Consider the following 13,846-nt stretch of genomic DNA (forward strand, 5'->3'; position numbering starts at 1 on the left):
AAGGCACACTGCACTCCTAAGTGATTTGGACATAGTCTGTGTTACAGTTTGTCCCTTTCTCTCTCAGTCTCTCTCACACACTCAAAGTCTCTCTAATGTAATTCAAGGGCTAGGCCTCCTGAGGCTGAGCGTCCAAACTTTGAATGTGTGAATGTGTGTCAGCCACGTGTTGAAAACTAGCCGCCTACAGGGAGCGGGAAAAAAAGACACTCCTCTATTCACCAGGGGATTTACTTTCCACAACAAAAAAAAAAAAAAAAGAAAGAAATACAGACACATCTTTGGGTAGACACATGCCTCCATGAAAATATGATGCCACTTGCATGCCTAACAAATAGCTCAGCATGGCTGGACAGCTGTGGGCATGTATGTGATTTAGAAGATTTAATAAAGTGCATAACGGATTTGGAAACAGGATAACAGGTGGACTGATTTATGTGTATTAGATGTCTAAATAAGCAGCAACGCATGCCTTGGCTTACAGACTGTGTTAGCTTGTTTTAGCCGATGGACATCTCTCACTTTAACCTCCACCTCTTCGACAAAGGACATCTGAACCTTCAGGGAAACCAGCTGCTGCTCAGTTTCACGCTAGCATAACTCGCCTACTCAAAGTAAAACCACTTCATGACTAATGGTGGGAAACTTGAGGCTATATCAATCTAGCTTCTGTGTTAATTAATCCACTGATGAGATAACAGGTAATTAATAGCATTGTGCTGCAGGATGTAATCACTTACAGTCTGTCTGCCCTGCAAACCAACTGACTGAAGCTCATTAATGCTCAGACAAGTTCGACTGTGTGATGATGGAGGCAGTGGATGACTCATCTTGGAAGAGCTGAAAAGGACTGTTGCTTCTTGTGATTCAAACAACAGTGTTTAACTTGGAATTTGTTTACGGGGGAAATCTCAGTGAATCATTAAGATGATTTACACCCTGAGGGACAAGAGTTTGCATTTCTCTGCTTTAAGGACTCAATTTTATTCCTTACCCAGTGACTGGAATAAAATGTTGTCTCTGAAAGTTAAAGATTAACCAGGGTCATGATGCTCTGAATACTGAATTCCTCACAATGGACCAATGAGGTCTCAAGACTCCTCCAAATGAGGCTGAGAAGCCTTGCTCTGCCTGACTTTGGAGGACAAAACTTGGTGTTTCCTTTGCAACACTCGCATAATCCCATAATCCATTGTGCCCCGGTCAATTGGTAAATGTAACGGAGCAGTCAGGTGATCCTGGTCTGTTCGTAAACTCAGTTAATGTCACGTGACCATGTTGTATTTATCAGGTATTTGTGTTCAGGGGGTCATCGATCACTGGTAAATCTACCACAAGAAGTGGAGCAATGAAAAAGCCACTAATAGAAATCAGGAAGTGATTTTATTTCTTGCTGGCAGCCTGGACATGTTGTGAATCAGTGGGTTTTATCGGAAAATGGAAGTTATATGGATAGATTTACCTTTAAATTGGTGCACTGTTTGCCAGTTGTCAATTTTGTGTTAAAGTAAAATGCACAAAGCTCAAGTTGTCCCTTTTTACCACTGATACTGATCAGCCAATGTCTGACTTTGTGATTTGGCAAAGAGCACCTGAATGCCCCATTGGTTTTGTTCTCAGTAAGGCTAGACTGTCTCTTTTGGGAAGGAGGAACTGGTTCAGCAAGCGTCTGCACATAACTGGAACCACCATGTTACCTTAAAGATTCTCTAATCATTATTTTTATATTAGTGAAGAATCAAATGTACTTGAAACGAGTTACTCATAGTGACAAACCAACAGAGAACTTTTACCAAGTTGGGAGTTCCCCTAAGCTCTGCAGAGCATTTCAGCATTTGGATTTTAGAATCTCTGATTCACGCCCACTGCCCTTATTGATGTCATTTCCAGCTGCTTTTGGCTGAAAAGCTCTAAAAACCTCCTTCAGGCTACCTGGCCAGCACCAAAAGACAGACTGACATGTTTACCTCTACCAAACTTTGCAATTTGCTAGTTGTACCTCGGCCGCATTGACTCTATTTTTAATCTGATGTCTGATGTTTTTATTTGGTTTGCCTGTGGGTACTGAGTGTTATTCTGAAAGTGAAACATTATTGTTCAGCAGAAAGAGGTGAGACTGTGAATTCGTGGGAATTGTGGTTCTTACCAGTTGCTGACCCTGGGGTCCCCAGCCTGCGTACTGCAGCTGAGCATTTCGCACCTCTGGAGGGTTCAAGTTCCACGTCTCCCTGGAGAGCACAGACGAAGGAAACAATGCTATCAGATATCAGTCTGTCTGCCTCCAGCACTGCAGTAGCAGAAGAACAAGTGTAGCACATCTGAGAACAGTGGTTTAAGTGTATCCATAAATACCAACGCTCTGTAACAGTGTCACCTCTCCTTATTGGGAAAAGTGCTGCGCAGTGCAGGCTGCAGAATTAGAGGTGCCACTGCCTCTATGTCTTTGTCTGGAGCTCAGGATGAATGAGGTCATCAGCTGAGGTGGTTTTTTTGGCACATTACCACTGGGTGGCAGCACGTAAATAGATTTGAGCAGCTGCCGACAATGCTGTCATACTGAGACCTGGTTCGACAGCAACTTTAAAGGGAAATAAGCGAAGTCTATTTGAGCACAAATTGACCATTACACAGTATGTCATGGCTACAATTCAACACCAATTACTCAGTGGTTACTAAACCAGATGTTAATATATCTGGCTTTATAAACTTACTACTGTATTATGAAAATATGTGTTATGCCTTTCTTTTAAATAGTAGTGTGTGTGGTGTGTCAGGAGTGAGAATATATTGAAATGCCATTATGAACTCTCTTATGTAAACTGAGATTAGACAGGCTGCATCTGTGGTGTCATTTCCCTTCTTTTATAACAAAGCTTTTATGAATACTTAATATGTTTCTTGTGTTTTACAATTCCATCCTTGCAATTTACAATTCCTCCTATTAATCTCCCGTGTTTGATGATCTCACTGTTTTAATTTACTGTTTGCTTTTGTCCTTTCTCTGAAAAGCACTTTGTGACTTTGCTAAGAAAAGTGAGAAACAAATAAAAGAGAATGGAGGTAAATTGCAACTGAGGGTGCGAATCTGTCATGTGTCACTAATGGGTGTTCCTTTCTCGAGGCGTTTTAACAATTCAACACTGAAGGACAGGAGACAGACTGACAGTGCAATGCCTTCTCATTTCACTGACAACATTGGGGGAAGGTTTGAAGTTGCTGTCAGAGCTTTGAGGGAGGTGGGTGTGAGAACAGGTGGGAATGAATTACGGGCAGTAAGGTCAGGTGAGATATCACAGGATACAAGATACGGATAATGAGACACGAGTGTAAATGGAAGAGAGCAGCCCTGCCGCCTACTTACGGTGTCTCCAAACTGCAGATGATGTAGAAGGCTGTGTAGGAATGCTGGTACACCTGGAAGAGGGTAGAGGTAAAGGAACCACATCAGATCACTTTGCATGGAAAAAATGACACTTAAACCACTTAAAGTCTTGAGAACTGGTTCATATTTGGTCCATATTGGTGTGCAGGTAATCACCTTGCAGCAAGAGTAGTCTTGGCTGTGTCAGTACACAACATCAATACTTAGTGTTGTTACAGGTGAACCAAACTTTTAACCAGAGAGAACAGAGAGAACATCGCTTTTCAGCCTGGGATTAAGTTATATTTAACCAGTAATCTTGACCAGTAGTCTTAACTGTTTATCAGCAGTTCTTGACAGATGTTTTTCCATAATAACTGGATGTCTGTGTTACAAACTCTTTTATATTATGCATGCTACAAAGGCAGTGTATATGAACAGTGTAGGAATGTATTGAGTCACTGCCCATTAGAGGCACATTCACGTTCAAAGGTGGATGGTTTGTATGTGTTAGTATGCAAGGGCTATATTTATGATGAACACATGTGACACATGCTGCATGTTATAGAGGTGAGCTGTGCGTGAATGTGCATTTGTGAGTGTGTGCTGCTACAGTGAGCGTAAAGGAGGAATGACTGTCATCTATCAATGTGATCGAGTTTTAGATGGAATAATAAATGCAAACACATGCAGTACTATTTTCCATTCATCTGGAGCAATAACACAGGGTTATATCTCTGCCAAACATCCCTCACACACCAACAACAGGCACAAAGTCTCCACAGTGACTCAGAGCTGAAGCAGAATGAAGTAAACACACAGACATCAGCCAGCAAAATGACTCAATATATTCGATCTCCCTGTATTAGGAGCTGAAAGGCTTTGATGCATTTCAAGGTGCTGGTAGAGCTGATGTAGTTATGGGACACTTTATGTGGACTTGCACACAAATGAAAAATTCCCAGCCAATACTTCTTGTTCCTACTGCCGATCTCTTCTCCCTCCCTGCGAGCCTGTGCAGCGCCAAGGGGTTTGTTTGTGTTGCTGCCTCCCTTGCTACAGTTCCACTCGGCTGTGCTGGCCCCCGCCGCCATTGCTGACAGGCAACGGTGTGCGACAGGCCTTCACACCCTGCCATGATTACTTTCTCCTCCCTCCCTCCTTCCTCTCTTCCCCCTGCCTTCGCTTCACTACGAGCCTATAATCACCCCACCCCCACCCCCAGTGGAGGCAGCTGACATATTTGGCTGTCAGTTTGCTAATTCAAAAAACAAGCAAACAAATGAGAAGCTCACCGGTGCAACGTTGTAGGCCAGCAGCACATGCTTCATGTCAGGAGAAACCTCATACTTGCTGGCTTTGTACATTTCCTGAGAAGCAAAGGAAAAAAAAAGACAAAAAGATGAGACCTTTAACCATGCGTGGTATTTTTTTCATTAAACTACTCCTTAAATGACTGGGTTTGACGGATTGCTTGGCTCCTGAAGCAAATGGGAGTTGCATTAATCTTTGCACTAGGGCTTGGTGATTTGATGGCAGACATAATGTTGTGTGTCGTCACCCACACCGCTGCAGCGCTGACGCTACATCTCCATCTCAACATTTCCCCACATAACCAAGCTCCAAGTGTTAACTATGCAGTTCACATTTCACAGTAATAATGGATCATTTGATTAAGCTTTGTAATAAAAAAGAGCTTTGGGTGCTTTGATTTGCTGACATTATAAGAAAAGTTTTAATTTAATTCATGGGCAGCCATGGTCAGTTCTTTAGTCCGGTGATTGTGAGAAAGTAAGAGGGAAAGATGGCAAAAGACTTACAAACTTCTTGTTATGAACCAAGGTGGTCTTTTCATTGGTATCAACGTTGAGCTTGACGACATCGCCGTCACGGTTACGGTACAATAGCTCATTACCTGTAAAGAGAGGCAGAAAAAAAGAGAGACTTTGAGGAAAAAGTAACAAAAACATCTTTAAAATGTTTGTCCAATTAACGCTGTAATGATTGTGATCACAGTTTTGGTTTCAACAATTACCCAAACTTTATTGGTTGCAGTACTAAGGCCTTGTTATATTTTAAGTGTTTGCTCTGGTTTGTCAAATCAAGTGCTCCCTACCCCTTCATGCCCAGTAAAAGGCCTTTGTTTCATGCACACAGTTTACTGATGTTCATTATCACAAGAGAAGACACTAGTTTGTTCTGACCAAGTCTTACTTTAATTTAAAAATGTTTGTTTTTAAATTGTACATTGAGTTATTATTTATAGGCTGCATGCATTGGTTTATTTATAGGTTTATTGTACCAGTTTGATCTGTTAAAGTGCCAGAAACGGTGCAGAAAAGAGGTAAGTGAATGTATTCTAAAAGCCAAAATTTACAACATCTTGCAAAAACTTTTGCTGAGGTGAATGGCATAGAACAACAGCCCTAACAACTATGCTGCAAGCAATGGCTATAAAAGAGTGGAAAACTTTACTTAAAGCTTTAAAGCTTAGATTAAACCATAAGTATTTCTCTTTAATGTTAAATATTCATGACTGAGTAAGCAATAAAAAGGCAATAAAAAGTCAGAGTTTGGAACAAAAAAAAAAGACCCTGATGTATTATTAATTGAAGTGTGGCTTCATCTTGTTTGTGTGGATGCAGTTAGATAAGATTTGATAACAAGACAGAAAACATCCCCACAAAGGTCATCAGATTTATACTCAAAGAATACTCAATCCTGATTGGTGCATGGAACATCACCTGAGCTCCATCTTCTTCAAACCAGTGAGAAAAACTAAAACCAGAAAATTGTGTGTTCATATACGACCCCATCACTCATTATAAGAAGCTGACTGAGAGTGTGGGTTTTCATGGCCTTTAATAGACCTTTGTGGTCCTTTACACAATATGCAGTAGAAGACAGTGACATTTGTCCCAAAATAAATCTGCCACTGAAGAGAACTTTTCGACTTTCAACTGGGATTAACGTAAGTGCTGCAGAATCTGACCTAGTCAGAGTCAGAGAAAAGGCACAGCTTTCAATATGTCTGAATACAAAAACTTCCAGCACAAGCACAGCGAGTTCAAGCCTCAAGAGAAACCCCTTGAAGGGAGCCATTATTTGACAGATGTATGAAAGTTCATACAGCTCCTCATCCATCAGGCCTTTATCAGGGAAGGATAAGTTTAATACAGCAACTGCCCCCTTTCACCTTCAATCTATCCGTGCTCCTCTGTCTTATTGCTTTAGTGATCCATAGGCGCACGAGCAACCACGCCATTTGGTAAGGTAATTAGAACCCAGAGATTGTTATGCAGAGTGCTCTCTATCTGCTAGCATATCTAATTGTCCATTAGAGGTGACAAAATTACCATCACAATGGCTTTAATTCAGAACGTGCTAGGGAGAGCAGTTTCAGACATTTTTAGATTGGCATAGCCAAACGCCCCCTCACAAGCTTTTGTCTCCTTGTTAAAAACCACTGGCATACTAACAAGGGTATAAAATGGCCTCCTTCATGGAAATCATGATGATAAATAAAGGAGTACTGCTTTTTTTCTACCATGCTCCATTATTTTAGTTTGACTCCATTTGGCATCTTGATAAACGGTCTACTTTTATGTATAAAATGGTAATTGCAGACACTGGGGCCTGAATGAGCAAAAAGAAAGAGAATATGGTGATAAATCAGCGGTCGGAGAGCTTGACTGGACTTTATTTTGCTTCGTGACTTACTCTGTTTTCATACTCCGGCTTCATTTCAAACTGAGAGCCCTGCATCTCTTTAAGGCACCTTTTTCATTCCTCACCGATTTGCTGATCTTCTTCTCCTTTATCCCCATGGCCCCAAGACACCACAGATATACCTCAGATCTCTCAAATCCTTCCCATCACTGCCCTTTATATAAGCCCTCCTGCTGAGTTCATCATTTTAGACCATATCATCCCTCCTTCACATATCCAACTCTTTGTTTTCTGCTCCTTCAAAGACTGAGAGCCATCTATTCTTTCACAGTACCTGAGGCATTCTGTCTTCCCTTCAATCCATCTCTTTCTAAGTTTCTCTCTCTCTCTTCCCCTTCTCTTTCCCCTATACCTTCATTTGCTGTGCATTAGCCCTGGGCGCTGTTTTCTCCTCTGATCTATACCTTTCCACGGCACTATGTCTTATTAATATAGCCTCCTGCCCTGGGCACAGCCCAGACACAGCCTCACTCCGGGGAGGCAGAGGACGATCCAGGAAGAGGGAAGAGTGGGAGGCAAAGATACAGGACGACACACTCAAAGTGAGACAGAGAAAGTGAGAGGAGGAGTAATAAGTTATGTTCTAATCTAAATCTACTTCATGTGGATGTAAAAATGAAACTGAATTCACTTAAACTGTCCATGACAACCCCTCATTGCACAAGAAACCAAGAACACGCACAACTACAATAAATACATCACGTCACAGCTGAATTAGAAGGTTTGTCAATAAATTATGAGGCACGTTTACAACAGAGAGTTTGCTCGATAATGTTAGCATAGATCTGGCTGACCTCTGGGTTTGTTGAAAACCTGTACCATTGTCTGACCTCAGAGGAGGTGGGGACACGATAAAGTTTACAATTGGTTGCCTGTTGGCAAAAGCCAGGAGCTCTGATAAAACAAATTTTTCATGCTAGTTTACTTTCACATTCCCCCTTCTTAGTTAGACTTTGTACAGTGTTGCTCATTCAAGTTTTCACAGTCCTCCATATCTGTTCCCACTCGACCCTTTCTTGGAGGCAGTCATATTCACTTCCTTCACTGCATTCAGTGCTCTTCTGAGTGTGTTTTGTACTGGTTGAGAGGGTTGAAACACTTCAAGAGAGCAGTGTGAAAGTCCTCAACCGACGTGTTATGGCAGAATAAAAGATAACAGGCTGATTGACCGGATTAGTAAAGAGGAAAAGGTCTGCTTATGTATATTTTTTTTTCTTCTTTTTGTTACACATAATAACAGTAAGCACTCATCAAGCTTAAAATGCAGACTAACAAAGCATATTACTTGAAAAATGTCCTCTCACCTTTTGCATGAAAGTAACAGAAACAGATAAGAGAGAAATAATTTGTGCATCACAGAAAGGAATGGAAGTACTACTTTAATGACCCTAACCTCAAACCCTAACCTTCACATAATACATCACCATGTGATTACAAAACACACTCAGGCAATTGAAATAGGTAGTTTCTCCAGGCTATATTATTAACCGCGAGGTGAGCCAGGGTGGCTGTGTTAAGTTCTGGATGAAATGGGATTTTTCTTGTCGGTTCCAGGTCATTTGTCCATGCCCAAGGCTGCAGATGATGACTGGTCTGATAAAAGCGACACAAGCTGCTGGGGGAGAATTATGGCGTCTGTTCATGGCAAAATAAAATGAAGTTTCCAATGCAGTAATAAAGTCTTACATTTTTGCCACCTATTGGCTTAGATGCCTTGTAAAATATAGGTTCATGAAAAATTCAATAAGATTTTTAATTAAAAATTTCCCTCCTCATACTTCTAGTAATTCCGTTTAATGGAGAAAATTTCTTGAAAGGGAATTCCATGTAATGGTGTTGTGTATTTTTCTCTTCTGTTGCAAAACTGTACTGGCAGCACCATGGAATCTGAATTCTATTTCTGACAAGCTTGATAAATGAGCATGCTAACAAATGAATGGCAGAGCACAGAAATGAGCAAAAACCTCAAGTATGAACCTGCTGACAAAATATGAAACCTCCCTGGGCTACTGCCAACCCGCTACTGGCCACTTTTCACATTCATTTATGCTTATCAGGAATGCCAATCAGCGTTGCCTGCTGGCTTCATTACTCACTGCCTATTCTGCTTATGAATTCACCATTATGGTCAGCAGAAAAACCTTCATTTCTGTTTCACACTCTTCTGAAATACAGATAATGTTTTTTTTTTTAACTTGGACCGTCCATAGCTTAAGGTACCAGGGGTCCAAATTATAACCTTAGAAGAGCAAACTATTGACACACCTCTGCTGAGGTCGGTGCTATGTTTGAAAAACTGTACCGTTCTCACTACACTTCTCACATCAGGGTCCTGAAAATAACCAGCTTCAAAACGAGGAGACCTTTCTCATCTAGATGAGACTGACTCAGAAATCTTTGATGTTCCAACCTCCTGTCACTCGTCGTAGATTCCAAAGCACGCCATGATCCAGTTTCTTCATGTTAAAACCCCTTTTGACATTAAGCCATACGCACAGGTCAGCTTACATCAACTCTGAAACCTTATATGAATTCAAACACACAGAAGGACAGCAGAACCCATGATTATCACCACTTGAATAGGCGTGCTGTCAATAACACAGACAGACAACAAGTCTGCACCAAAACCCAAGGACACAGCAAAAGGAGGTGCACAGGGTGATGCTGTAACAATGACAAACTGTGCCAAGATTAGAGTATAAATCTGTATGTCCAGTAACATGATCAACCTTTAAATATGTTATAATAGCATAATGGTTGCACACATGGCAGAGGACCATGGAAATGTCTGCAGATAAAAACACAGACAACGGCCGAGAATGTTTAATTTGAGGGGTTCTAAATATTCTCTGCTGTATGAATGTAATAGAGAGCATCTGTTTTAATAGTCTTTTGGGTATTTTTATTCCACCATAATGTAATGCACAAACACAGCAGTTTCACAGTGCTGGCAATAGAAACCTCAAGTTTAGCATCATTTTGCTCATTTGGACAAAACGTTCCCAACTTATGATGAAAAACTCACAATGAAAATGATATTAGTATTATGATAATGACGTGCTGTGTACCATATCCTTACAAGTATATCGCCTTTGAAGGCGGTTCAGAAAAGAACATTAAGTCCTCAAAAACTCACTCACTGTTCATCGAACTTCATATTCCTTCCAAGATGTCTCCCAAGGGAACACACAAGTGTTGTCTGAAACCCGCCATCAACTAGCATGAACCCCAGAGCTTTTTGCAACCTGTAACCTCAATTTGCAATTAATCCTTAGTCATTGTGTCATTGATTTGACTCTGCCTCTGAGATGATGATCATTTCATCAGTGTCTGCGAGCTGTTCATGTACTCCCCATAAATCTATAACCTCTGTCACTGCTTGAATCGCCATCCGCAGTCTCAACACGCTCTCGCTTTCTCATTTCCATACGTGCGTTATTGTAGAAGTGGAGTGTTTTTTTGTGCTTGCAAACCAACCACTGAACTTGAGAAGACCTGCTGCTGCTCATAATAATTAAGACCATTAGAGAGGCTGGTGCCCGTAAAATAACAATTACAGCAATAATAATAATGACAATAAACATCACAGCAGTGATCGGGCTCCCATGTTTGGAAGGCTTTTTCATATTATACAAGCTCTCAGAGGATTTACCCCATAGGTCTAATACTTCCATATGTGAGTTACTTTCAATAATTATTCATAATTCCTAAACCAAATCATACAACCATCTGAGTCAGAATGTACACAATATTTGCACTTGATTTTTTAAGAAAAATACTTTAATGTATCTGTAGAATCTCTGCAACAAAATGATCCAGCAGGATTTGTGTTGTGAGGGGATGCTCCCGGCTTTTCTGTTGTGTTACACAAACGCACTTAAACTATGAATTCCCGGTGATAAGACAGCTAAAGTGAATTCAAAGGACTGTAAGTCAATTTCACGGATTGGATATGACTGCCATGTGCAGTCGGCATTATAGGGATGTGGATTGTAGAGACGCCAGCTGGATATTCAGCAGCAGCAGAGACACGTCTGTCTGAACACAGAGTGGTAGCAACTGCAGAAATATGCCATCAGTCCCATACAGACCTGTAAAACCACAAGTATATCATGAACAAAGATGTGAAGTAATTAGCATTAGTTGTAGCTGGTGAAAATAGGACAAAAAACAGCAACCTCTAGCGTGTATGTTCGATTTTCTCTGTCTGCTTTTCTGCATGTTTGTGTGTGTGTGTGTGTGTGTGTGTGGGTGGTGTACTTCTGTTGTTAATTAACACTACCTCGGTCTCTGCAGGCAGAAACAGACGGCACAATTGGTGTTTTTCAAGGAGATTTGCTTGCTACTCTTATGTGGGACTGAGGTGCTGTGGGACTAAACTAGCACGCTGTTAAAGATTGCTAAATGCATGGAAATTCTACCAAATGCCACTACTGCTGCTGCTGCTGCTGCTAGCAGTAAACATAACAACGATTTCAGATGGGGAGGAGGAGATGCACAAAAAATGATCTAAAATCAATCACCCAGTGTCCAAAAACTACTAAGATATTTGTATTTTGTCCACAGAAATGAACGTCTAAGGACAAATATGCTACCATTGCCTGTGTACACTAACCTTATAGGGCGGAATATTGTTTGAAATTTTTTTTTATAGTAGTTCAAACACAATACATGACTTTCAGTAATGAACAAGTACAACATGTTTCTCAACAAAAACTTTTATTTAAGAAAATAACTCTAACTTCTCAAATATATCATCGCTAAACACAAGCAGCAATACAAGAACAATGAAGAGTAAAATTAATTTAGATTAACCGTCTGATTAAAGAATAAGTAGACAATACAACAAATCTGTAGCTTGGTGGTAACTATGGGGCTTAGTGAGGAGTGAGTCAGTGGATTAAGCTGTGGTTTAAACTTTAACGTTGCTATAGCCATTTGAAGACCTGCAGAAAGGGCATTTCAAAACCTTGGGGTCTTACCAGAGAAATGTTTTCTGTTTAGGCCTAAACCTTGCCACTGCAGAGAGACCCTGCCTGCTGTTCTTGAGGCAAGGTTCCAGCTCATAAAAGGTTATAGTATAAAGGTCTGACTTCATTCTGTATCATTCATCAGTAAAATACTGTATTCAGTCTTAAAACTGGAGGTGAGGGTTCCCATATGAGCGTAATTCGGTCCCTACTTGAAGTTCTGTTCAAAAGCTTTTGTGAGAATTGTGCACAGTTTTGAGCTGTGCCACTGTCTCTTTGTGAAAGGAAGCAACACAATACAGTAATCAAGACGAGAATCTTGAAAGGAAGTATGATTTTCTCTGTGTCAGTGGAAGAAAGGAGTCTTCTAATTTTGGCAAAATTCTAAAAAGATGTTTTTCTTCCATTTTTGTTGCTCAAAACTTAGATCAAAGATGACATCCATCGCTTCACATGCTGGCTTGATGTTAGTAGCTAAGGAGCTAAGAGACTGCTGAATTTGTCATATAACACAGTGAAGCAACTATATAATTCTAAAGTCTGCTTCTGCTCTTAAGTTCTGCATCAGATGCTTTTTTCCCCCCCATTCCTCCCTGGGTATTAAAATACTGAAGCGCATCAGTACATTGTGACAGCTTGTTTCTGTCAGAAGACTACTTGTAGCACCACTTCTGCTGCTCTCTGACGGTTGAAAAAGACGGCAAAATGCAGGTTTAATCTGAAAAAGCCCTTTCAGATTAAACATCAGTCATACTTAAGTCATAAAAACTGGGCCATCTCAGAAGGGGATATTTACACCTGCTGCTTCATATAATGTTACCATTTTACAAAGGCTGATTGTCTGTGACACCAAATGAACACTGGAAACAGGCTAATTTGATACGTCTCATTGGTAAGAAAAAGACCCTTTGCAGAACTCCATAAACAAATGACATTCACATCATTAGTCATGTTGTGTCATGGGAGCAGAGCTATGAAAAGTCAATAAGGGAGTGAGACAACTGGCTAATCTTCTCCAAAGTGACTGCTTTACATAAACATTAAAGATGAGAGGTTGTGCATCATTCAGAAACAAGGTAATTCTCAGGACTTGCCCGCAGTGTACACACGCTGACAAAACAAACATCACTATGCTTCACTCTTATCTAAATCACAGTCACAAGTCCCTCTCAAAGTCACGGCGATAACACTTTTAGGTAGTCCCAGTTGGTCGACCGCTTTACAAACGGCTCCCGCTTCACCATATTTAACAAACATCAGCTAGACAAGAGGCATCCTGGAGGGGCAAACAAGAGGAATGTGGCCATTACAATGGCAAGCAGCTGCTCGGAACGCCTGCGCTGTGTCCCGCCGGGCCGACTTCACCTTGGTGGTGCGAGAACGATGTTGATGCTGGGTCTGTTTAATTCAGATGGAGTGGTAAAAAGCAGGCATGTGTGAGATTTCACCTGTGTCTGTTAACTGTGCATTTACCTAACCAGAGAGACTTACACCAATCAGATACAACTTTAAAAGCAGCTGAGGTAATATACTCATATATATATATATAATAATAGTATATAATATTGGCGATAACCTTGGTGAGTACAAGTCTTAATATTTATTAAAAAAAAAAAAAAAACTACGAGAAATAAGTTTCAACTTGTACTAGACCAAAATTATGCTTTAAAATGATGATCCATTAGCTGCAGAGGCGGGAATTCACAATCTCTCACAACCTTTGTGAGCAGCAGATAAAGAACACTTAATGATGCATAAGTACAGTATATATTTAAGCTAATACTGC

At 40.6% G+C, this 13,846-nt stretch overlaps 1 protein-coding gene across 4 annotated transcripts in view; it reads right to left on the bottom strand.

Moving 5' to 3' along the window:
• The window catches only part of dpp6a (dipeptidyl-peptidase 6a), a 232,245-nt gene that overhangs the window by 93,426 nt on the left and 124,973 nt on the right, over positions 1–13,846 (bottom strand). For all 4 annotated transcript variants that reach the window (XM_041065383.1, XM_041065384.1, XM_041065380.1 and 1 more), the window contains 4 exons: positions 5,182–5,276; positions 4,657–4,731; positions 3,362–3,414; positions 2,147–2,228 (listed from right to left, as the gene is read on the bottom strand). In XM_041065383.1, coding sequence (XP_040921317.1) covers positions 2,147–2,228; positions 3,362–3,414; positions 4,657–4,731; positions 5,182–5,276 — 305 coding nt within the window. The remainder of the gene's footprint in view (positions 1–2,146; positions 2,229–3,361; positions 3,415–4,656; positions 4,732–5,181; positions 5,277–13,846) is intronic.

This window comes from Toxotes jaculatrix, chromosome 20 (genome assembly GCF_017976425.1).
Source record: "Toxotes jaculatrix isolate fToxJac2 chromosome 20, fToxJac2.pri, whole genome shotgun sequence".
Taxonomy (NCBI): domain Eukaryota; kingdom Metazoa; phylum Chordata; class Actinopteri; family Toxotidae; genus Toxotes; species Toxotes jaculatrix.